This window comes from Camelus bactrianus, chromosome 5 (assembly GCF_048773025.1).
Source record: "Camelus bactrianus isolate YW-2024 breed Bactrian camel chromosome 5, ASM4877302v1, whole genome shotgun sequence".
NCBI lineage: Eukaryota > Metazoa > Chordata > Mammalia > Artiodactyla > Camelidae > Camelus > Camelus bactrianus.
In genome coordinates this window covers 55,638,494-55,664,914 of record NC_133543.1, presented here as the reverse complement: position 1 = coordinate 55,664,914, position 26,421 = coordinate 55,638,494, and the positions used below count along the sequence as shown (strand labels likewise).

The 26,421-nt window shown below is 31.8% G+C and overlaps 1 protein-coding gene across 3 annotated transcripts in view; it reads left to right on the top strand.

The window, feature by feature from the left end:
- ATF2 (activating transcription factor 2) overlaps window positions 1-26,421 on the top strand; it is a 70,707-nt gene that overhangs the window by 28,610 nt on the left and 15,676 nt on the right. Inside the window, exons 5-13 of one of the 3 annotated variants that reach the window (XR_006726926.2) lie at window positions 3,867-3,963; window positions 7,013-7,131; window positions 7,273-7,401; window positions 9,258-9,436; window positions 10,933-11,047; window positions 13,046-13,132; window positions 22,723-22,872; window positions 25,345-25,551; window positions 25,999-26,072. Coding sequence is in view for 2 of the 3 variants with exons in the window: in XM_010960716.3 (XP_010959018.1) it covers window positions 3,867-3,963; window positions 7,013-7,131; window positions 7,273-7,401; window positions 9,258-9,436; window positions 10,933-11,047; window positions 13,046-13,132; window positions 22,723-22,872; window positions 25,345-25,551 (1,083 nt within the window). In the remaining variant the exon portion in view is untranslated. The remainder of the gene's footprint in view (window positions 1-3,866; window positions 3,964-7,012; window positions 7,132-7,272; window positions 7,402-9,257; window positions 9,437-10,932; window positions 11,048-13,045; window positions 13,133-22,722; window positions 22,873-25,344; window positions 25,552-25,998; window positions 26,073-26,421) is intronic. The other 2 variants (XM_045520937.2, XM_010960716.3) reach the window with 2 other exon arrangements.

Here is a 26,421-nt window from a genome sequence, read left to right as displayed (position 1 = left end):
TTTTTGGCCTATATTTGTTCTGTAAGATACTTAAAATAATCTCTGTGTTATCACACCTATCACACCTTGTAACTGTTACTGGCCAAAATGATAACCTAATGTCAGCATCATCCATTTGTGAAATCTTGCTTAGAACAGAGATGGTATCCTCTCTCTCTAGATTTAAATAGCATTTCCTAGGAAATCAAAAATTCTAATAAGAATTGATTTTAGAAACACCAGTTTGATGACGGTAGTGCAAATTATTTTTTGTCATTAGTGAATGATAACATTATTCCAAATTTGAATTTTAGCTTTAACACTTTTAATAGACTTAGTTCAATTTAAATTTTCAGATAGACTTTCAAATTTTTAAATATATTTTGTTGATAATGTCATTTCAGAGAGAGACCTATAGAATTCAATGCCAAAAATTTTAACCGTTGACTCTTACTATTAATTTTTTAATATGTCTCAGTCAGTATTAGTTACTTCATAGAAAGAGTTCTGTTAATCTCATTTGTTTTAACATGATGTTCCATTGAAATTAGGTGAAAGAGACAAAGTTGAGATAATTTAGTGAAAGATTCATTTAACATTGAAAGTCTTAAATTTTGTTGATAATATCTTTGCTTTTGGTGATGCTCTCATTGAAAATTTTTTCTTTGGTAGAATGTTTATACATTATAAGCTTTTTTATAAAGGAAATAAAGATTCTTTTTGTTTAAAGTTTCATTGAAGGTATCGTAGTTGGAGTGTGTGTATGTTTAATCAGTAAGTTCCTAATGTTGAATAGAATGTATCAAATAGTGAAAGAAGTAGTAAATGAGCTATTATTGGCCTGATGACTTTATAACTTAGTTGTACCTATTTAATCTATTTTAAATAAGGATAATAATTATATTATGGTTGTGAATGTGTGTGTTAAATGCAGAATGACTGATTTCTTAAGTAATTAATTCTGGTGAGAGTGTTCAATCCTTGGAAACACAGATTTCTCAGATACCAGAGTTTTAATTTATTATGGAAACAACTATTTTACCTCCCTTCCATTTTTAACCTTTTAAGAGAGATGGTTATCCTATCCTGCCTTTCTTGACTGCTTTTTCCATTATTTATTCAGTTGTATGCTCCAAGTCTTTTTGTTTAAGAAAACACTGCACATCTACAACATTTTACATTGGAGCTGTGCTTTTAATTGCTTGGAAGAAAGAAATTATATAAATTCAATGTATTATTACTAGAAATATCATAATTTTTCTGCAAAACTTATTTTTAGAGTAAATTTTTTAATTTGTGTAGGAAAGCAATTCAAACAGTTCCTGCAAAAATACTAGCTTGTAGTGGCTACTTTATAAGTATTTGTTGAAAAAAGAATGCCTTTCACATTATACATATATATATATTTTTTTTTTCTTCGTGGTGACTACCTTTTGACACTGTCTTTTTAAGTTCTTGTTAGAGGTAAATAAGTTTTTTTCAGATGATAGCCAAGGTTAAACTCACCTGTATCAAGTGTCAATTTCAGTGTATTTTACCCATGTATATAAATAATACCATTATGTGATCACCAATTCCTTTATAAATAGCTTTTGGGTAAATTTGGTCTGTATATCCTCCATGAGACTTTGTAAATTCATATTCCTTGCATTTCCCTTTTTACTATTCATACAGTTCTAAATGTTTCTTTAGGATCCTTTTGGCTGCTTCTTTTAGCATCAGTCTTGGTGCCATTTTTACATGTTTTGTAGAAAACATAATGTTGTTTATTCTACATGTAGTTGCTGTTTGATTTGGATATTTGTGTTCAAACCAATATCTAAGCAGAGGATACTGTTAGAATAAAATCTCTAGGCGATAACTTTCTAAGCTCTTCTTATCTGTTAATTATGCTGACTTTGCCATTTTTTTAATCTAAGACCTTTACCAAAATGTATTCATTTGCAAATGTTTAATGATTGCCCTCAATGGAGAAACCACATTGTTATGTTCTTTGAACATAAAGCGAATTTTGCTTTAAGATACTTGTAGTGTAGAGTGTAAGACACATACATTCAAAACTATAATGAAAAGTAAAAAGCAGTGAAGTAACTCCAGTAGACACTATAGCTATGTTCATTCTCTAAGAGCTTTGATATTCAACAGTCTGTCAAAGGATGACTTATTTCTCCAAATTTGGTAAGGATTCTTATAATAATAAAGCAGTAGGAAAATAGCACTGAGTGGAGAAAAAACTGGATTAAAATCCCAGCGCCTATATTTGGTGCTTAGTAAGCTTTTGAAGAGTAAATAAATGACTAAATCAAGGGGTAGAGGTATTGTTTGCATTTGGACACTCACCTTCAATGGGAATACAAGCAGGTTCTGAAGAGGGGTCATATAATAATAACTTTCCACTGGTGTACAGTAATTTAAAGATTTAGTGGTAAGCATACTTACTATGAGCAAAATACAGCCAAATTAAAGCTAAATGTACTTTAAGGAACAGCCTGTGTTTGGTGGGGTTTTTGTTTTTCCTTTAGACTGGGCTTGAAGATTCAGTTCTTTTATTGTAAAGAGTTCAGTCTTTCAGTTAGCATTTATTGACTACTTACTATATGCTAAATTTGGGGAAGCTCAAACAGTAGGAGCTCAGCCTACTTAAAAGGACATACAAAAATATCAATATAATATTAACAGGTGCTATATAACCAAGGCACTGTGCAGAGCAAAATAGGATACAAATGAGAAGGATTAACTTTTACAGCCTGAGGGGCTTGTGGGCTTAGCTAGGGATGATATAGGTACTAAGTGTCATACTTACAATATTCAGAATACAAAGCATAATGGAAAGAAATATTTCATTCTTTTACATTATTTTAAGGTTACCCTAAAGTTACTATCATTAGTTGCATGAGAGGATATAGTGAATTGGATAGGAAGTAGTAGAACCACAAGAGAAAGAATCCATTTTTAGTGATTAAGGGGGACCAAGTTCGAATATATATATAATTTTTACATCCCCATTTATAAGGATGTAGACTAAAGAGTGAGTTTAGATCTCTTAATTTGGCATCTTATAATAATTGCTCTGAAATAACTAAAAGTGCTCCCTATTTTTAGTTACAAATGTTGCTAAAATAAGAATCATCTTCATAAAGATAGATGTCAAGACACAGGAGATATTTAAACAATGCGTATATTATGTTGTAGTCATAAATGTCACTTTAGCATGCAGGGCCTATCCAACTCAAGTGTAGCTTTAAACATAATTTTGCTTCATTTTTTTTATATAAGAACTGTGAGGAAACAAAATAATGAAAAAATCACTAACTTTTAAGTTAAAATTTTATTTTAAGATGAATGGCTTTATTATTTATTTGTTGCTATTTCTTCGCTGGAGGCATTTTCTTTATGTGGTTAACATAAAGAACCTGATTTACTTCTTAATTTGTCCAGGAGTAATATCTTTATAAGAAAGTTCTCATTTTAAAAGTGGTAAGTAACCTGAAATCTAAGTGAAATACAAGCTTTCTTCAAAGGTCATTATACCATGGAGTATTTATTTCTACTAAGAGATGGCAAAAATTAACAGCGGTCTATTTTTAGTGTCCAAATGAAATTTATATAAAGTTTCTTTGCCTCAGGTTTTGTTTTTAAATGCTCTCAGATTGAGTTATGTGACCTAATATTATATCAATATTATTTATCCTTGGGTAATAGGTTTCTCTGTGATTTTTTGAAATCTAATATGTTTATCTATACTAACAATAGATTCTGTAGAGTTAACAAACTGCTATTTCTTTGTTAATGGTGGTTTTAGATGTTGTGGAAATGAATTTCCTTATCATTTAACTTATTTGATCAAATTGAAAATCTTAACTATATTTTAAAACTTTTTGCCACAGCGTTTTACCAACGAGGATCATTTGGCTGTCCATAAACATAAACATGAGATGACACTGAAATTTGGTCCAGCACGTAATGACAGTGTCATTGTGGCTGGTTAGTATATGCTTTTATTAATAGCTTATATACATATTTCACCTGGAATGTGCACAGTTTTTGTGTATTCTCTGTAAATAATATAGTCTGGTGATATTCCAATGACTTCATTTACAATAAATGTTGGCAACATGTATTTTACCCATTACATTTCCATGTTTCCTTGTGACCATTCATTTCACTTTTTTGAGTGGTTTTCAAATGTAGATTTCAATGTCATTTTTTATGGAAGTTAATTAGAACCCTAGGAGCGTTCATATCATCTCCAAAATTTATATTTAACTGATAGTTGAACTAATGTGATGTTTAGTCAAGGTTTCTTTTAGCTGTTTACACCTGCTTTACAATGCTGTGTGAAGACAGGAAGTGATCAAGCTCCTCCTGTCGGAGAAGGAGCATTTAGCAGACTTGTTCATTAGGATTTTTGTTTAGTTTTTATTGTTTTGGACTAAACATCTATATGAGTAAAATACTCTCAATAAAGGGGGCTTAAATTTAGTCAGTGCTTTTTTTTTTTTTGTATATTGCTCCTCTAAACATACAGTATTACCTAAGCAGATGATTATCTTTCAGTATATAAAAGGAGAAACCCAGTTCACGCCTTGGTTTATTGTCCTTCCATGCTGTATTAGCTACCCCTTTTTTTGGTATTTAAATATATATATGCACACATCTGTGTACACATACACACACATAACATTTAATTTCATTGCATTTTGTACATAACTATTGTGATAAGTAAGCAAGGTTTTATATAAAATTTAAATTTCAGAGTTTTTTGTGTCATAACCACAGATTCACATATTGTAAATATTCAAATTAACTTTTAATTTTTTTCTCTTGTAAAGTTTAGGTTATTACTACTTATAAGTCTGGAATTATACCTGCATACTGAATATTATTAATACTTTTAAATTATTACCAAACATAGAGATCAAATTGCCATGTGCAGTGCTTTGAAGAGATAATGAGGCAAATAGATGGTTCTTCCTGCCATTTCAAGATCAGAATTTTTATATTGAAAAAAACTAGAGGTAACAGAGTTGGTAATTTACCAAAAAAAAATTTATTTTTAAAAATGTAGGGGAACATTCAACATATCTTCATTTCTGAAAGTAAAAGGAAGCAGACAAGAGTGAGATATGCATTTCTTTAAATTATTGTGCATCAGCTATTAAGAGAACCAACAACACAGTCAAACAATAACAACAACAACCTGGAAGTTTCACTCTCCTAGGCATGAAGGTCTTTGCTTTTCTGGAACTTCTTGCATTAGGGCTGTATCTCTCACTCTAACATTTAACTCAAAAGTGTTTTAAGATTGGTTTCTAGAAATTACTTTCCTGTTTACATTTAATACAACTGAAAAATAGAACACATTCAAACATAGCACTTGACCATTTTTTACAAATACATGTTGATATGAGGTAGTTTAGCATTATTGTATAAATATAATGCATGATGTGTGTGGTATATATTTGATGATAAATAGCCATAAGCCATCTGCATGTTTAAACAATTGTGCTTGTGTTGATGTTTCTCTTCTCAAACCTGATTGTTCCAGTAGTCACTGATGGAAGTGATTTAGGCATATGCATTTTATTTTTAAGACTTCTCTCCCTTTAATACAAAATAGGAGCCTTCTTTTGGGCTTAGATAGACAGCCCCTCGGGCATGAACAGAAGAGTCAAATTTGTGTTCAGTTTACTAAAGTCATGATGGACCTAAGCTGTTAAGTCTTTTTGGGGGTAGAAGTTATGTATGTTGCAGACTATAGGTAAAATGATAACAAAATATTAAGTCCCTTCAGTAATTTTGCTAATACTAATAGTGTCTGAGATAGGCCTACATTGTTTATAATGTGTATGACAAGTAGGTCATTTTGTGTTAAATATATTTATGTGTAGTAAACATATTAGTGTTCTGGGTATATGTTGGGGTGAGGTGAAGATAAAACAGTAAGTAATGCCCACTTTGGGGACTAAATAGTGAACAGATATATCTGAATTTTAATTTCACAAAAGGTTTTATGACTATTTTATCTTAAACCAGGAGTCATCCTTACACTTTTATTTAGCTTAGGCTAGCTCCCGGTTATAACCTATAAAATTGATGCCCTAAAATGTATGAAATGTGAATAGAATTTGAATGTACTGCCAACTCTGATCAATATGAATAAATAGCCATGAAAATAAGACTAAACAGGCAAAATTTGTAAACTTGCTATTCATTCAGCTTCGACCTTAACTGGCATTTATCGTATAGCTAATACATGCATACATACACTCAGTACATGTATTGTGCGCCTGGTGTGAGTTCATATACAAATATAGATAAAATATTTCAAGTTTTGAGAAAGCAGAGTTGACTCTTCTGCTGTTGCCTAGAAATTAAGCTAGAACATTCCATAAATACGTAACTTTTATATAGCCCCTGATACCAAGCTTGAAAAATGCCAAGCTTGAAATAGAAAATTAGCTTCCAGAGATAGTAATAAGGAGGATTCTGTTTTAGTTTGTTTTTGTTTGGAGGGCTCTTGTTTTAACACTTTTTCTTCCTTGTAGTATTTTGATCTACCTACTTAAAAATTGTTTTATCTTAAGCTTGCTTTCATAGTAGATTATGAACACTAGTGGAAGGGCCAAGTTAAAGCAAATTTATATGCTCTTGTCCTCATTTTTTCCCAAATTGCATGTATTTTAAGCATTTGTAAGTTTCAGTGTAAATTTTTTAAAATTTTTATTGTGTTAGATAATGATAACAGTTGATCTCAGTAGAGGATGCTTATGTCACTCTACTCAGAGAGAAGTTGTGGACTAAAGAACAAGAAGGACTTCTTTTCATACTTTTATGGTTTATAAAGTTGGAGGAAAATACCTTAAACTGCAGTAGAATCTTAACCAAATTTTGTTTGCTTTAAAGGAAGGGGTCTTTCCAAAGAAAAGTAAGAGCTGACTGAACCAGTCCTGCTAATTTGTTAATTTACTAGCTATATTTTAGGGTCCTGTATATTTAAGTCTATGTGATTACTTCTTGACATTTATTTCAGATCAGACCCCAACACCAACAAGATTCTTGAAAAACTGTGAAGAAGTGGGTTTGTTTAATGAGTTGGCAAGTCCATTTGAAAATGAATTCAAGAAAGCCTCAGAAGATGACATTAAAAAAGTATGTTGTTAACTCTGAAATTTAAAAAGAGTACTTCTGACAGAACAATAATCATAGTTTACACTTCCTGCTTTCTCATTTTAGATAAACTGACTGGCTGCTTTTAAACTCCTAATATTTTCTTTAACATTTGCTTTTTAGATGCCGCTAGATTTATCTCCTCTTGCAACACCCATCATAAGAAGCAAAATTGAGGAGCCCTCTGTTGTAGAAACAACTCACCAGGACAGTCCTTTACCTCACCCAGAGTCTACTACCAGTGATGAAAAGGTTAGAAATTTTTATTTATGGTAGAGATACAAACTGAGTCCAAGCTAAGTCCAATATTCGATCCATATAAAGTGTAAATGTAATAAATTACACATAAACCAGTTTCAGATTGTAATTGTCTTATTGTATATGAAAGCCTGTAAATATTCAAACTTCAGGGAAAGAGGACTCCACCTTTATAGATAATTCTTTTTTATTACACACAGAAGAATAACTAGGGAGAATAATAGTCATTTTAGATAAAACTTATTTTTTAAAAGATATATAAATCTATAAATTTAATTTAGGGGGGTTTTGCTGTTTTATTTTTGGTACTTTTATACACTGACAGCTTAATTAAACATCTTTGCAACTAAAACTTGTTTGAACGAAGGTGATTTAATTTAGGCCTTTAAAGGGTTAAAGGAATAGTCACTCATTTTATCAGTGCATCTTAGGTAACAGTGACTAAGATGATGGTAATGATATTATCTTAGCACAGTCTTTTTCTGGGTGGTTTAGGATCTCATTCCTGGATGTGAGTACCCTAGTGACCTGGGACCACCTGGGCTGTATTGTATGTTGAGTAACCATTATTATCAGTACTTCTTGATTATTTTCTTTAATTAGCACATAGAATGAGCACAACTATTTGGGGCATCATGTGGGGCCCAGCAAAGAGGCAATGAGACACATAAGGAGGCAATGACAGTTTTCTTTGTAGATTATGTTATTATAAAACCATAACTGAACTAATAGACTTCTGCCATGGCGGAGGAGCTAGAAGTAAGGCAGAAAAAGTAACTGTTTACCTAGGGATAAATGCTTTGACCTTAGATGTTTTGTGTTTCTTTCATTTCCTTATTACAAAAGTGCATTCTCATTATAAAAACTTGAAGAATGCAGAAAAATACAAGGAAGAAAAATGAAAACCACCTATTAGCCAATAATTGAATAATAAGAATTACTGATATTTTGAAATGTTTTTTCTAGATACATGTATGCATTTATAAATAAAAATATACAAATGTTTGTGAATAGATACATAGAAGGATAAATGGATACAAAGATAAATATAAAAAAGAATCCTAGTTTACTTTTTTATGTCATGCTTTGGGCATTCAGCATTAATGAACATCTTCCCATGTTACTAGAAATTTTCCAAAGTAATAATTTTTTTTTTAAGTTTTCAAGTACAAAGTCATAATTTTTAATGGTTGAACTTTATTCTGTCATTTTCTTAATGTATTTACTTGTTCTTGTTGGACATAAAGATTGTTTCTACATTATCATAATTATTAGAAATGATGTTAAATCTTTGACATAAATATCTTTTCTTTTTTCTAGAGAGTATTCTAGTCCCTTCACACTCAACAATTTTTTTCTGTTCATTGTTGCTTTAACTTCTTTTAGGGGTATTCCTTCTTGTTGCATTCGTCAGTCATTAGTTCACCCTGAGGTCTCCTGGACCTATTTCTTCTTTACATAGTATAATGATGGAGTAGGACTAGGCAGTACCTTGTGGATTTTAAGTTCAGTCCTTCCATGAGAATGGGATTGTATTTTTATTTTTCACTAAAATTCTGACAGAGTTATAGCCACGTTGCCCAGCCTAACTTATCTCTGAATTGATGTTAAGACAAGTTGTACTGAAAAAAAAACTCAGATGTTTTTAAATTAAAATGTAAACATTGCATTTGAAATTTTACAGCTGCTTTCTAAATTTTTCTTTTAATTAACTTTCAATATCAATATATTTAGGGGATGTTAAGTATTATATTTGTGGTCTTTAGAAATGTGTTACATTCTGTTCACTGACATACATGAATTGACTTGTTTTTTAAATCCCATTCTTTTTCTGTGTCATTATTAAATAGGAAGTACCATTGGCACAAACTGCACAACCCACATCAGCTATCGTTCGTCCAGCATCATTACAGGTTCCCAATGTGCTGCTTACTAGTTCTGACTCAAGTGTAATTATTCAACAGGCAGTACCTTCACCAACCTCAAGTACTGTAATCACCCAGGCACCGTCCTCCAACAGGCCAATTGTGTAAGTGATTTAGGCCAATCATTGAATTATATGAATTAAGTTTTTCTTGTCATGATTTGTCCTAAGACATTTAATTATTCTAATTGTGGCCTTAGTTTTGTGTGTATGTGTTTGTGTTAATCATATTTTGCATGCTTTGATTTTTGGAAAAAGTACTTCGGTAGTCTCTTTTTAATAAATGTAAGTATTATCTAATAAATTAGAAAATAAATAACTAAAACTTAATTTTAAAAACAAATCAACATAGAATATGATTTTAAGATGGTCTCTTACTTTCATGCTGTTTCACACAAAACACAAAATTATGTTAATCACCAGGTAGCATTTCTTTCAGTTCTTACAGGTAGCTTTCAGGAGCTTTCTGATAAGAATTTTTCTCATCTGACACATTGGAGATTGTCCTGAGTATATCATAACATTTTTTTTTCTTTTTTCTACACTGCTACATATACTATGCATTTAAGATGCAATTAAATTTAAAATAATTAAATTTTACTGTATGCTTTGCAGTCGTTGAAAAATTGTTTTGTTTTTTGTTACTTGAGTGGTGTGTATATATAGCATATAATTTTTTGTGGGCATTTTGTTAATTTTATGAGAAAGATGGTATCGTTTCCTCTGCCACATTGGCATTTTCCTTGGGATGGAGCTGCAGTTCTTTTTTTTTCCTTCCAGTTTTATTGAGATACACAGTAGACCTTTGAACAACACAGGTTTGAACTGTGTGGGCCCACTTAAACGCAGGTTTTTTTCCAACAAATGCATACTACCATACTACACAATCCACAGATGGTTGAATCTGCAGATACAGAGGGCCAACTATAAGTTACTCGGATTTTTGACTGCGCAAAGAGGGTCAGTGCGCCTAACCCCCGTGTAATTTAAGAGTCAGCTGTAATTGACATACAGCACTGTATAAATTTAAGGTGCACAGCATAATGGTTTGACTTACATACATCATAAAATAATTACCACAGTAAATTTAATGAACATCCATCATCTTTACAGAAGCACGAAAATAAAAGAAAAAATATTTTTTTCCTTGTGATGAGAACTCTTAGGATTTACCCTCTTAACAGCTTTGACATACAGCAGTGTTAATTATATTAATCATGTTATAGATTGTATCCCTAGGGCTTATTTATCTTATTAACTGAAAGTTTGCACCTTTTGAACACCTTTGTTACAAAGATGGTATTATTGACTATATTCCCCACATTGTGCATTTCATCCCCATGACTCATTTACTTCATAACTGAAAGTTTGTACCTCTTAAATTTCTCTCATCCTTCCACCCCTCTTCCCTCTGGCAACTACCTGTCCTGTTTCTGTTTTGTATCTTTGTTAATTTTTTTTGTTTTTTAGAACCCACATACACATGAAATCATACAGTGTATGTCTTTGGAAATTTTATTTTATAAGTGATACAGTAATAGGAGTATTTTTAGAGATTATTGATATGAATTTCCTTCCTCTAATTGCCCTTATTTTTTTAGTCCTGTACCAGGCCCATTTCCTCTTCTGTTACATCTTCCTAATGGACAAACCATGCCTGTTGCTATTCCTGCATCAATTACAAGTTCTAATGTGCATGTTCCAGCTGCAGTACCAGTAAGTTTGAAATTTAGACTATTTAAATCTTTTCTTTATAGCACAACTGATCTTTGTAATCAGAAAATACACTTGGTGGTGCTTGATTATTTTATGAAACTGAATTCAACAAAACACTAGCAGTGAATAATATTTACTCACTGGTATCCATTATGATAGCATATAACTCTCAAGACAAACTAATTGTATAGAAAACATTTTTCCATCCTCAAAATCATAATTGTTTTCCTTATATGTTTAATATTAAGAATTGTATTTCTTACTCAACTCATTTCAAAAATTTGCTAGATTTGTAAAATTCAAATATTAACACAGATTTCTATTCTTCAAGAAGATATTTATACTGGAACACTTACCAGGTAACTCCACGATATTTTGATTATTATAGGAATTGCTTATATAAACACTCTGAACTTTTACGGTCAAGTTGGGTTTACAAAATTCCTTTGTTGTCCCAAGCATGTGAAAATCTAAATGGTCTAGTAGAACGGACAATAGATAGTCCCCCACTTTCCTAATGAAAATACCCAAAAGAAAAGTTTTTTGAGGGGTATATTAAATATATAAATTTTGAAAGATAGATAATAGTTAAATATCTCCTTATAATATTTAATAATTTAGTGAATATTTAAAAGCACATTCTTTGGGATAATATAAGTTAGAAATAATGCTGTTTTTTCCTATTCTCACATAAAACAGTTTTATTCAGGCTCTTCAAATGTGTCTTGAGCATTCAAGTTTTCATCATTAGAACCACTTTTTAAGAAATGTAGCACAGTTTTTCAAAGCACATTATTTTGATCCTAATCTAAGTAATTTCAGTATAATACTTTTTGAATCTATTATTATAATCTTGGAAATCTTATGCCAAGCCCTAATACTCATTCATGTAATTAGAAAGGTAGTTTCTTATTTTACCTTGTAGTAGGTATTTCTGATTAGTATAATATAATCATTTATTATATAGCTTTTTAAAATTATTTTTGAAAGCCTCCTTACAGTAACATCCAACACTTTGGTGGAATTACATCCTCAGGAATATTACTAAAATCAGTGTTAAATATTTACTTTTTTTAATTGACTAGTTCATCCAAGTGACCTTTCTTAAGTATCTAAAATTAGCGTTCATTGAAATAATTTCAAGATAATGTGTTGTCTTCAAACAGAACTTTGCTGTTCAAAATGCATTATTTGAAAGACTTTATAAGGACTCAAATATAAGGTGACTGCTTCCTCTTTTCTCAGGATATTTTTGAGGGGGAAGCATCCTTGCCATGGATCTGAAATTATATGGTTATCCTGTTAAATGTAATTATGATGAGAGAAACTGAAATGAAAAAAGAGATACACTTTTGTTATACAATAATTAATCATTCAGGGTTGATACTAAATTTTTTTTTAAAAGCCAAAAAAAAGGAAAATCTGTTCCATACTATCATTATTAGAGATAATCTTTTTCATTATGTGTTATATCAAAGAACTTTCATTTATATATTTAAGAAATTTTATATGTATACATTTAGAAAAGCAAAATGTATCACTGAAATTACTTTTTATGCCTACTTGTCACCAGTTTTGACATTCTTTCCTTTCACATTCAAAATGGAAATGTGACAGATCTGTGAGAAATTTTGCGTCAGTCACTTTGAATATTATGAGTTTCTATAAGAAGGAATCATTAAAAAAAGAAATTATGAAAATTGAAGATTAGGGAAGCAAGTGTCTCAGAAAAATTGACAACTTTTGAAGGATAAATCAGGATTAAGGTCAACAGGGTTCAGATAGAGGTACAGTTTTCTGATTCTGAGGCCTCAATTATATTATTTATATTAATAGTATAAACATTAATATATAAATATAATTTATATTAATGTATAACATTGGAATATAAATATATATTATAATACACAAATTATTATAGCAGCCATTGTGCAATAAAGTACAAATCTCACTTTGAATATGTTCTCTAGCAATTATTTTTCAATATTTTTTGCATAGCTTGTTCGACCAGTCACCATGGTGCCTAGTGTTCCAGGAATTCCAGGTCCTTCCTCTCCTCAACCAGTACAGTCAGAAGCAAAAATGGTAAGCAAGATTTTGTTTGTTCTGTACGTTTCTTGAGCCTATTTTGATTTAGTTTTTTTCCGTTAAGGCCCACTTCAGATGCACGATTTAGATCAAATATTATAAAATTGTGGACTATTACATTATAGAAGAACTAGAAAATTTGGAAAAGGAAAGCTTACATTTGCATAGTGACAAGTTAGTAGGACTTCAAAACACATGACTGGGTTGGGAGTAAAGTTCTAGTTCTTGTCTGGTTTTTGGTGTGGCTTTTTAGACAAACTCTCCTCCTGCTGGAGGCTAGGGATATTGCCACTGAAACTAGATGTAATCATTTGAAGGCAGTGCCGACATAATGAGTGGTTCTGAACAGTGATACAAATTAGTAGAACAGTATTAACAAGAATTCTGAAATAGTATACAAGTTAGTAAACATTGCACATAGTATATAAAGGAAAGCCATATTTTTGAGTTGTGTTTCAGGCACTAAGAAATTGTTGGTAAGGGATGAACTATAGAGTAGGAATCAGGAGACTTTTTTTTCATTTTAATCCTAATTCTGCTATTCACTACACCTAATCAAGCCACTTTAACTTTTCTGAGACTCATTTTCCTCGTAAAAATAGGGATTAAACTTTGATTTCTGGGGTCCTCAGCCCATCGTACCAACTTGCTAGTTTCTACAAATATGCTGAATTTCTTAGTACTCAAGAAATGCTTGTTAAATAAATAACAATTGATAGAAATAACTGTTAAATGAGGCTGAGGCAAAATATATGAACATGAATTAAACTACTAAACCCAAACTATTTTGGGGTTACTCTCAAAAGTTGTAGAAACTATTAAGTTTCCCTGAATAACCTTTTCTTTTAAGTCACTAGAAAATTAAATTCATAAGAATAAAAGTGTTTTGTATGCTTGTATGTTAAAAAAAAATACCAAAGCTATATTTTATAATATATACAAAAACTATCACTGGTTGAAGGTTCAAAAGACAGCATGGGGAGTCACAGATTGCCCCTCTTAAATTTAACAGTCCAATTAAATTTCTTACTAGAATTTTGCTAATATATAAAATAGCCATATTTAGGTGACTGCCTATTTTAATTGGGATAGTATATAAGATTGTCCTGTTTTTAATTAAATAGAAAGACTCAGAAATTAATCTATTTGCCTTTTTTAAGATTTTCGTTATGGAAGATATCAAACATACACAAAGTAAATAGGATACTATAATGAACCCCATGTACCCATCACTCATCTTCAGTTATTAGCAGTATAACTGCCACTCTTGTTTTATCTATACATCAGGCTACTCCCTACCCTCACCCAATTATTTTTTAATAAGCCTTTCTTAATGTAAAATTTACATAGATTGAAATGGACCAATTTTAACTGCAGTTGCCCCTATTATGGTATAGAACATTAACATCTATGCAGAAAGTTTTTTTATTTCTCTTCCCAATCAGTCCATCTCCCCCAGCTGTTCTGATATTTATCACCAGTAGTTAGTTGTATAACTTCATATAAATGGAATCAATATATACTCTTGTGTTCAGCTAAGTATATGTCTGTGAGATTTATCCTTGTTGTGTGTATGATAGTTTGTTTCTTTTTATTCCTGAGTAGTTTTCCATTGTGTGAGTATACCACAATTCTTTATCCATTCTCCTGTTGGTGGACACTTGAATGGTTTTTAGTATTTAGCTGTTGTGAATAAAGCTAATATGCACATTCTTGTGTAACTCTTTTTGTGGATGTATACTTTCATTTAGTCTATCTACCTAAGGGTGGAATTGCTGAATCAGAGGTTAGGTATACATTTAACTTTATAATAAACTGCCAGACCTTTTGCCAGAGGTTTACATTCCCACCAGCAGTGTATGGGAATTCCAATTGCTCCCACATTTTTGTCAGCATTTGGTTTTGTCTGTTTTCATTGTAGACATTTTAGCAGTATATAGCAACATCTTGTGGTTTCAGTTTACATTTCCAATTAGCCAGGTAGTATTTGTGATATTTTTTGCTCATTCTTTAAATTGGGTTACTTGTCTATTACTATTGTATTATAGGACTTCTTTATATATATACTAGATACAAACTTTTATATATATTTACACATACATATATATATCATGAATATTTTCTCATTCTGTAGCTTACATTTTCTTTCTCCTACCTAATTGGGTTTAATTTGCTTATCTTTTTTTAGCTTCTTAAAGTGGAAGCTTAGATTATTGATTTAAATCTTTTTACCTTTCTAACACAGGCACTTAAAGCTATAAATTTGCCTCTGCACAAATTTTGATATGCTGTATTTTTAATATTTATTTTCTAATTTCCCTTATGATTTCTTCTTTGAGCTATGGGTTAGTCTAGTATATAATTCCCAAATATTTGGGGACTTTTCATTTTATCTGTTTCTTACTGATTTCTACTTTAATTAAATTACATTGTGGTTTGGTAACATACCATCTTTAGTATATTTGATTGTCCTGTGTATCGGTTTGATTCAAGAATTTTTAGTATTTGCATGTCTTTATCATCATCAGTTATACTTACATTTTGGTGTAGATACAAAACAAATCTACCAACCTTTGAGAGTAACCCAAAAATAGTTTGGGTTTTGTTGTTTAATTCATGTTCATATATTTTGCCTCAGCCTCATTTAACAATTATTTCTGTTGATTATTATTTATTTAACAAGCATTTCTTGAGTACTAAGAAATTCAGCAGATGTGATCTTAAGCTTTGAGATTTTTCTTGCAAATGTTTCCAATGATCATCAAGAGAGTGAAAAAAGTCTTCTTACCTTTTAAGAAGGCCATTATTGATTTTTTTCCAACATATATGGCAGTTGAATTATATCATAGCAGTGAGGTGTTTGGTTTTCATTTTCAGTTTTTTGATACCCTTAATGGTAACTTTTGGGCTTAAAAACCATTATTCAGAGTCTACTTTAATATAAATAAATCTAATAAAGTAATATTCCTGCATTATTAAGAAGCTTAGTAAGATCATCTTAGCTCTTCCAACCAAAATCACAGAACTAGATCAATATCTTAAACATTTTAAATTCAGATCTAAGGGCAGTCTCTTACTCTATGTGGCAAGTTATTTTAGATACTTTTATAACAGAAGATACCAAATAGTTACAGGTTATTTCTAAATTTGAATTAAAATATCAGTGTCATTGATATTACTTACTTTATTAAGCTTCAAGGGGCTAAAAAAAGATTCACCAAATAAAGAAATAATTGTATAATTCTAACTGGAGAAAGTTGAGACTAGGTTCATGTCCCAGTGCACAGAACTTTCTTAGTGATCAAATAAATCATCATGGGACTTGATTCTTTTCTCTATCAGTAGTAGAACTTCAAATCCATTCTCTCCAAATGAATGGTCCCTAGCTTACATCCCCTAGATTCACCCTATATGTTAAATAATTTTTCTGACTGTTTACCAGTCTGTAATCCCCAAGTAATAAAACTTACAATTTTTTCTTTTACTGCTTCAGTTGGATTTTGCTTTGTTGTTTTCAACTCTGAAAATATTTAAACATCCTCTGCATCTCTGTTAAGGATTTATTTGACCTTGTGGTCACAGTCTGTTAATGACATGCTAAACAGCATAGCAGTGGTGATTCTGCCAAAATATGGTTAAAAAATAATGTAAGAATAAATGTAAATAGCAGCATTGGAACACATAAGATTGAGAAGCACATTACAACTGAAGAGAAACTTATTTGTATCCTAAGATAGCCAAGGATGCTTTTGTGGTGCCCTGATTTTCAGATGCCCAGTGCTTACAGGAAGATACATATGCATTGTGTTTGTGTCTACTATAAATATTTAAATACAGTCCTTCTTTTCTGCTAAAGAAATTTGTTCAGGACAAGTTGTGTTTGTTTTGTTTTTTAAGAACCTTAAGTCAAGTAAGAACATAGTTTTGTGTTGTTTTTCTTTAATATATGTTGGGGGTCCACAAATAAAAGATTATCTAGTATTTTTTAATACTCTAGTAAAATTCCTAGGATCTGCTGTTTTCTACAGAATTGCACAGGATCTCACCAAATTTAGGTTTAGGAGTTTTGTTGGTCATTAAGCACAAAAACCATAGATATTTACTATCTGTGTTACTCTTCTAATAAAACAAATTTCCTGTGTAATATTTGTAATCAAAGAATAACTCTTCTGAATAAGAAAATGGTAACCATCTAGGAATTTTGTTTAAGAAGAGTCAGTAAAGTGTTTAAGTAGTATTCTCCAGAATCATTCCTTTAAGACTTGTGTGACAAACTGAGAGATATCTTTGCACACAGTGGGTAGCCAGTAGGTTTTCTGCAGGGGGTTTCTACTGAGAGCTGACAGAGGGCATATTGGCAAATGTTCAGAAACCTACATTAACTTAGTTGGGCCCTGCATGGAACCTCATGTTCAGCAGAATTCTTCTGACCTGCCTCTGCATGCCCAGCTAATCAGCAAACACCTAATGAGCCCACTCCAAAGAAACAGACTCTCTCCCAACCTACTTCATTTTCATATGTTCTCTGGGGGTGGGGAGACAAGACTTCATAAGGACTGATGATGCTGCAAAGACCACAATAATGATAATTAACTTGCTGAATTTAGAAGATTATGCTGTTAATTAGTTGCAAAATAAAGATAAGTAATAGAGCAGCAGATGGTAGGATAACACCCAGGAGAGGGAGGGTTATTACTCTGATGAGCTTTTGTGGCACATATGAAATATGGGTCTGACTTTTTCATAAATTGTTTCTAGAGAACATTATGTTTTTTTCTTTGAACTGTGATAGAGTAGTTTCTTCCTACCAAGTTCTGACAGATGTGATAAAATTTGTTTTCAAGGGTACAACATATAACAGAATTTGAATAGCATATTATTTTTAGCAGATTACCTCTTTAAATGAATGTCAGATTGGTCAGCACAACAAGCTATTCTCTCTTTAATTAATTGACACAGTCTATGTCTTCCTAAGGAAAAAAGTTTTCAATATAGTAGTTGAGTTTTACGAGGCTAAAATTTCTCTCTAAATATTGAGACACTGGTCTGCTTAGAAATATAGCAATGAAGACTTTCAAACATTCATACCTTTAATTTAAAATTACAGTTATGCCTGGGTTTTATTGTACATGTTAGAAAATATAGACCTGTTAAAGCTTATTTAATTTCTCTGAGTAATCAATTTTTATTTACTTATATTAGATTTCTCTATTGAGAAATTTTGATCTTAGTAATAAATAGACTGACCAATGTCTAATACTTTCCTTAATGATTACTAAAATACACTTAGAATGCTTAATATAAGACAAAAACCCTAGTTTGGCAAAACTTCTGTTTAAAATGTTTGCTCAATGTAGTAGGAGTCAACAGACAGAATTCCTAGTCCTAGCTCTGCTTCTAACTCACTCTTTGATTCTAGGAAGTAACTTCACTTTTTGGGCCTTAGTTTCTTTATCTGTAAGATGATAATTAGACTAATTAATTAGCTCCAAAATTCCATTGTAAAATAAATATCCATTGTATTTATTTATGTTTTCATTAATTTTTTGGACAAAATAGTTGCCCTTCTTTAAAATGTCTCTAACAAATGTATATAGGTGGATTATAGGTATCCTTATATTAGTTGTAAAATTTATATGAACCGTATTTAGTGACTTTTCCACCTAACCCATTGTAATTTTTTTTAGCATACATGTATTTTTGTTGCTATTTAAAAAAAGAAAAATCTGCAGTTCGGAGCTGTGTTAATTAACCCTTGAAAATCTTTTTTTCATTTTGTACCCAGTGGCACACTTTCCAAGTTAGACCCATTGTAATCAATGTAACAGCATGGAGCAAACATTAGAGCTTCCTCACTGGATGAGTACTGTATACCCTAGGGCAGTCAAGAGAGGATAATGAATGAATACTGATGCTGCTTTTAAGTGCTCTGTAAGGTAGTAACTTGCCCTACTAAAGATTATTCAAGAGAGTGATGTTTATGTACTTCAGACTCCCCTATGTGCAGTTACTGTATTTCATTAATTCCAAGAGTTAAGCTCTTCACTATAAAACTTTAAATGCTCTTCAGTTCTATGATGTTTTCTACCTAAGGATTTAAAAATGTTTTACCAACACATAATTTACCAAGCTTCACATCTCAGCTGATACTTATATTATACACATTTCATATTCAGAAATGAAGGCCTTAACCTAACACTATAGACTGGATACTGTTCATTATATGTTGATATCTCACATTCTGTTTTTAAAAGCTATAATTATGCAAACTGACCACCTCTCCAGATTCTCTTCCTTCTATTTATACGACCAACACTTTCAAATTCCTGTCTTTTTTACTTTTGGTTCTTTGACCATTTAGCCTAAGTATTCCTACTTGATTACAGCCAGCTACTACTTTGGTCACCCATCTAATTAGTTTTAATACATTCACTTCCACATTATTCCATCAGTTATGAGTGTCCCAGTTTTGTGTATTAGCTGCTAATATGGTTATTTCTGCTTTAAAAAAGAAGGAAGAAAAAAAGGAAGGAGCCGGGAATCTTATCCAGATCCTGAAAGATGCACTGTATCATGTGGTCTTGAGATCATATTTTCCATAATAAAATATATCTCAGGTTAAACCAATATTTAAGATGACCCCTAAGTACTTTTTTTTTTCTAAGTATATTTTAAAAATACAAAAGTATAGGAACTTGGTGGGGAGGGTGTATAGCTCAAGTGGTAGAGCACATGCTTAACATGCATGAGATCCTGGGTTCAATCCCCAGTACCTCCTCCAAACATAAAAATAAATGAATAAACCTAATTATACTTCCCCCTCATAAAATTTTTTTTAAGTTCTTAAAAAATATGGGAACTCTTCTGATTCTTTGGTGTCCTCACCCCAACACCCATGCTAAGAAAATAGAGGCCTCAGTAGCTATTTTTGAAAAAAATAGGATAAAGAAGCTGATATTTGAGAAATCCTTTTATGAGTCAGGAAATTTTGCATGTTATATTTAATCTTTACCTCAACCCTGCAAGGAAATTATCATTGTTTCCAGTTTTACAGATAAGGAAATTTAGACTGAAAGATTAAATGATTTGTTCAAAGTCACACAGATAGTTTGAGGCAGAGTTAAATTCTGAACGTAAGGCATCTTCTTAGCTGTGTACATTATATATACTAATCAGTGAAGATATTAGAACTTTACATATTGTGGTGCTATTTGCAATTCATAAAGAAGTACTCTGCCAGAAAGGAGGGGGAAAACATACCTGATCCTGGGGTGATATGGCTTTGGCTTTAGCAGTTGCTGTATCAGACTTGGCATTCTGAATCCTTTGTGGTTGTCTTTTGAATCATCAAGTCATCCAGACTCAGATTATGTTTCTTGATCTTTCCCCTTTGGGGCGGGGGGGCAGGTAGGATAATATATGTAACATGATGCCATGGTAAAATTGTGCGCTTTGAAAACAAGGAGCTCAGGTTCAAATCCAGGATTTGAATTAGCTTAATGGCTCTGTGACTGTGAGCAAATGATCTGTCAAATATTCAGGGTCTGTAAAGTCAGTAAAATAGGAATACTGTCTCTTAGAAACTCATTGAAAAACTACTAGTAACACAACAGGGATGGATAGCAGGTACATTATGCTGAAAGAAAGAAGCCAGGTTCACAAGGCTATACACTGTATGATTCCATTTATATGATATTCTGGAAAAGGAAAAATCTGGGGGATCAGAAAACAGAGTAATGGTTTTCAGGGGCTGTGCGTGGGAGGAGTATGATAGGAAAGGAGCATGAGGGAATTTGGGGGGTAATAGAACTGACTGTAAGGGATAATTGAACAACTGTATGTGCTTGTTAAAACTCAGAACTGTACACTAAAAGAGTTCATTTTACTGTATGTAACTTACACCTTAGTAAAACATTTACACTACTTTGTTTTTAAAATCATACCCAGAATCTACAATGATTAGCAGTAGAAAATGTACACTGACATTTGTCTAGTTATAATTATTGCTTCAGTGGAAATTTTAGTGGTCTTTTAATATATGCTTCAGTTTTTAAGGGATCTGGATCAGTTATAGATAGTAAGATATTCACAGATGAAAATAAAGAAATTACAAATTTTCTAATTTGCTCTTAGTTGGAGTGAATGAAAACAATTGTACTAGAATCATTTGGGGTACTTTTTCTGAAGCTCTTCTCTATTATCTGCCCTTTTCTGCTATTTCCAGGGAAAGAAGAGAGGAAAGGTTGCCAAGAATCTATTTTTAACATGTAATACCAAGGCAGTTATTTACTCCTAGGTAGTGTGGGAAGCACTGAGTAGACTGCAACACAGTTCTCATATCAGTATTTGTAACCTCCCTCCCCCGACATATGCACTTGTGTGTGGATCTTAAGAAAATGTCATGACATATCTCTGCATCAAATTTTGTGATAAAACTTCATTTTGAATTGAAAAACTATGTCTGAGTTATTAAGAACAGTATCAACAATAATAACCCCAGGTCTCTCAGGTCCCTGAGGTCCCTTTCATTGCTAAGATACTATAATAGGATTATCTTGTACTAATTATTTCATATTTAGAGATCATAACAATAAGACTACCCCAAAGATCACATGTGCCATTTTCAAAGAAACCAATTTCTGTCAATTAGCAAATATATTTTATTCACCTATGCAGCAAGTCAATGTACCAGTTACTGAAAGGAATGCAAAGAAATATAAGGCAACCTCTGCTCTTAAAGAGCTTACTGTCTAGTTGGGGAGATAAGATAACTCATAATATGACACATTTTTGCTGACAGAATAATAAGCTTTACTCAAATTGTGCTTTTTTTAAAAGAAGTAGCCATAAATTTCTGGGACCTCATTCTAACAGTAGATCTGCCATACTCTGACAGCGGATTAAGTGCAGTTCGTGTAAGTGGCAAAATGGAAGACAGTGGAAGCAATAAACGTGGAACCAGGTCTGCTTCCTGGAAACAGGGAAGACCTAAGGGACACAAACCCAGCTGTAAGTTCTAGGAGGAGGTTCAGTCTGACAGTCAGTATGGTGGCCTAAAAAATGCAACATCAGGTCATTGTCCAAGTAAGCACTGACATCAAACCTGCAACCAAGAGATCAAATGGGCTCAAATCTGTAAAATAAGATATTTGGTCTAAGACTCTAGGTAGAGCTCGAGAAGACTGGGATATGAGATATAGGACTGGGATGGAAGAAAAATAGGTGAAATCTATGTAATTAACTTGTATTGCTTATTTTATCTGAACAAATCTAGTTATTTTCAGGGAACAGTGTTTTTATTTTTCACTCTTCTCTAAATTGATAAAGGAATAGCTAAGTATAGAACCCCCTAGTAGTACTAGACAAAAATGACTCAGGCTTTCCAAAGGTCCTGTTATTTGTCTTACTGATATTTATTATGACCTTAGGAATGCAATAGAATATGATAAATGAAAACTAGTTTTTCAAGCCTAATGTATTTATGTATTTCTTAACAAATAGCTCTTTTGGTTAACAAAACAGTATGTTGGGAGTTGGATTTGGGTGAAAAGCAGGGACCTTTTTTTAAATTGATGTTTGCATTTCAGCGATTAAAAGCTGCTTTGACCCAGCAACATCCTCCAGTTACCAATGGTGATACTGTCAAAGGTCATGGTAGTGGATTGGTTAGGACTCAATCAGAGGAATCTCGACCACAGTCATTACAACAGCCAGCCACATCCACTACAGAAACTCCGGTATGTGTGTTGCTTTTTTCATTCAACACTCATTTATCCTTAAAAAAAAAAAAAAAAACACAATGTAACTTAAATGACTACTTTATATGCTTTGAGAAATTTTTTTCTGGTTATACTGTTATTCAGAAAGTACATCAAAAGCCTTAAGGAAAATGTAGTTCAGTGTAAAAGTATTCATTCAAAATAAATAAAAATAGGCAATTGTTACTGCCTGTAAATGTTTCTGTGGATATGTTGGTTTGATATGGCACAATATCATCAATACTTTTTAGAGAAAAGTTTTATTCCGTTGATTTTTTTTCTGTTGATTCAACAAGTAACGTACATAATGCATTACATTACTAACATAAGTCAAACGATTCTTGTATTAACATTTGTGAAACATCACCAAAGGAGCAGATAAGCTTTATGGCAGCTGTTTATAGTAGAGGCCCTTCTCACCTCCAATTTGTGACTGCCTATTAGATGATTGATATTTCTATGTGTCTGCAGTATATTTCTACAGTAAAGGGTTACTGTATTTCTGTTAAATGTTTCAGAGCTCTACTTAGACCTTTTATCTTCTCTACTTAACTAATACTAGCAAGTTTTAGACTGCCTCCTAAGCATTAGTATTTAGATAACCATATTTTATCTTTGTGAAACATAAGATAAAATGGAAGGTAGTTGTGGTTGTCATCCACTGAGCAACTTTACCTAGGGCCAAAAGAGAGGAAAAGTGAACGTGTTCTAATGTCATAATTTAGGGGTTAAGCAAAGTGGCTTATGAGCCAAATGCACCTTATGGCTGTTTCTTTGTATGGTCTGCAAGCTCAGTATAGTTTTTACAATCTTAAAAGTTTATTTAAAAAGGAAATAAATGAATGTAATTTGTTTTCTTATACTAACTATAGTTTCCCTAGATCTAGTTTTTATTTGTATCTTTATATTCTATTATATTGGAATGAAGCTCTATGAGGGCAGAACTGCTGTATCACAAGAATAGTTCTGTATTTTTTTTAAGTGAAGTGGAATGAATGAATCAATGGAAGTAGGGATAGAAAGATGAATAAATGCTCCTAAGTAGTCTCAAATTCTTGTTAGGGGTAAAAATACACAGAAGTAACTCTGATTTCTACTTACAATACTTGTGATTAGCCTTTGCTGTAATAGTTGTCACTTAAAAACAAAAACAAAAACAAAAACCTGTTCACTCCTATTCAGCCAAATGAGTAAAATTTTAAAACCTGCTATTATCAGTTGGTTAAAGAGGGTAAAGAAAAGAAAATATTTGAAAGTTGCCATTCTTGAAGCAAGCTATAGAAATGTTTTCCTAAAAGATAAACTTGCAATTATGTAGGTAAAAGAAACAATCTAATTTAATAGTTGATCTTAATTATAATTAAAATATAGTATAAATGAAATAACCCTCATAATTTTTAATGCTGATTATTTAGAAAAGGAATGATAACTTTGATTTTTTTGAGTTTGTAGACTGAGAACTAATATTTAAGGTTATTTCCCTGCAGAACTTCTCTTAAGCTTTTAAGATTCTTGCTTATTGTATAGATTAAGAGAAGATAGAAGTTTTTATTTGTTCACATCATTTTAAAATGTCATTAATTAGAGGTAAAAGATTGGTTTTCAGGCTGCTTCTTTGTATCATGTGCCCATGGCCACAAAGTACTGTTTCTTTTGCAATACTTCTAAGGGTTCATTTCCTGTCTCCCTCATTCAGGTGTTCTGTGGCACAGTTTGGGGATTTGTGCAGGGCTTGAAGCTACTTATTGTTCTATAGTCCTAACACTAGACTGAAGATTTCTGTCTCTGGCTGATGTAAGATAACCAGACTGATCTGTTGTAGGGCAGGGAGACCAATTAAAATGAAAATTGTAAATTCCTGTAGGATTCTACCCACCAGGAAAATAATCGTTAATAATTACATGAACCTGATCCCAAATTCAAAAATTGAAGAAAAGCTGAATACACTAAAATATGTACATACTTTCAGCTTCTTCATTTAGAGAAATCAATTTTTAAAGAAAATTTACATATTTAGTGCTATTTTTATTTCAAAAATAGCATAGAAAACATGGTTTCCCATAGTGAATTTAAATAAGTAATTTTTTTGTACTTTAATAATTTTCAAAAGATTGAATAATACCATAATGTCTGCTTAACTGTACATGTGGAAAAATACAAGATCTATACATGATCATTTGTATTGCATTTTAATTTCTTCATATTTCTATATAAAAAAATATACAAATTCTAAAGAATACATTCACTGTAATACTTGTTTTAACAATGCTCATTTATTTCAGGGGATTTGTTAAACCACAGGGTGATTTTCACTTTGCTCCAAAATGTTGATGTACACAATGAGACTTAGAAAACAAAGTTAATGGCTCTCACCTTTGCCACCCTTTATTGCCTATGTTAATTTAATCACTAGGTACAAATGTAAAAGTCTTTCATTTGTGTTTATTACAGGCTTCTCCAGCTCACACAACTCCACAGACCCAAAATACAACTGGTCGTCGAAGAAGAGCAGCTAATGAAGATCCTGATGAAAAAAGGAGGAAGTTTCTGGAACGAAATAGAGCAGCAGCTTCAAGATGCCGACAGAAAAGGAAAGTCTGGGTTCAGTCTTTAGAAAAGAAAGCAGAAGACTTGAGTTCATTAAACGGTCAACTGCAGGTATGGTCCATATTTGTAAATTGTTTTATTTTTAATAATTGTGAGCAGAGATTTTTCCTGTTTTTTTCTAGTAGCCATCCAGACATTTTAGGACACAGTACTGGGAGTGTATGGAATCTGTAGTAAAACGTAGTTTTATAAACCTATTTGAATACTGAGATGAAGTAATACAAGACTTTCAACACTGATACAATGAAGAAATTTTTAAATATAAGTGTTTACATGTGTACTATAAAAGTACCTAAACTGTCTGGCTTAAACTTTATAAAGTTGTGATAGAGAGTTTGAACAAAGAATCTTAAAATTATAAATATCATTGATATTTTCACTTGTTTATTTTTTGGTTTATATCACAACTATAAAGTTGCTTCAATTGCAGTTTTTGTTTTTAAGTTCTTTTGTTCTTGAATTATAAATTTTGTTTTGTTTTGTTTGTTTTATTTAAAGTGAATATAGTGCTCGTGAAAGGTGCCAGATTGACAGCTTTGGAAACTGAAGGACTCTAATTATCCACAGAACAGGTACAATATGGCCAGTGGCAGTAGAAGTCACTTCATACTGCCCTGCCAGTGTGCCTCAGATACATTTCTTAGGAACCTCATGGGGTATAAATGTTTTAAGGCCCCTTTCCCGTTCAGTCTTTGGTAAGATTTCCAGTGACAGTATCAAGCAGCACTAAGTCTCTTTCCTTCCTTTTTTCTTCCTTTCTTCCTTTTTATTCCCCTGTTGTTATTGTTGTTTTAATGTTGTAAATATTGAGTAAAATCTTCTAAACTACCAATTATGGTGAACATCAACTAGAAAACTGATGTTAATAAATTATAGTTATTATTGGTCAATCTTCTGAGCTGTCTGTTCCTAGTTAAAAGT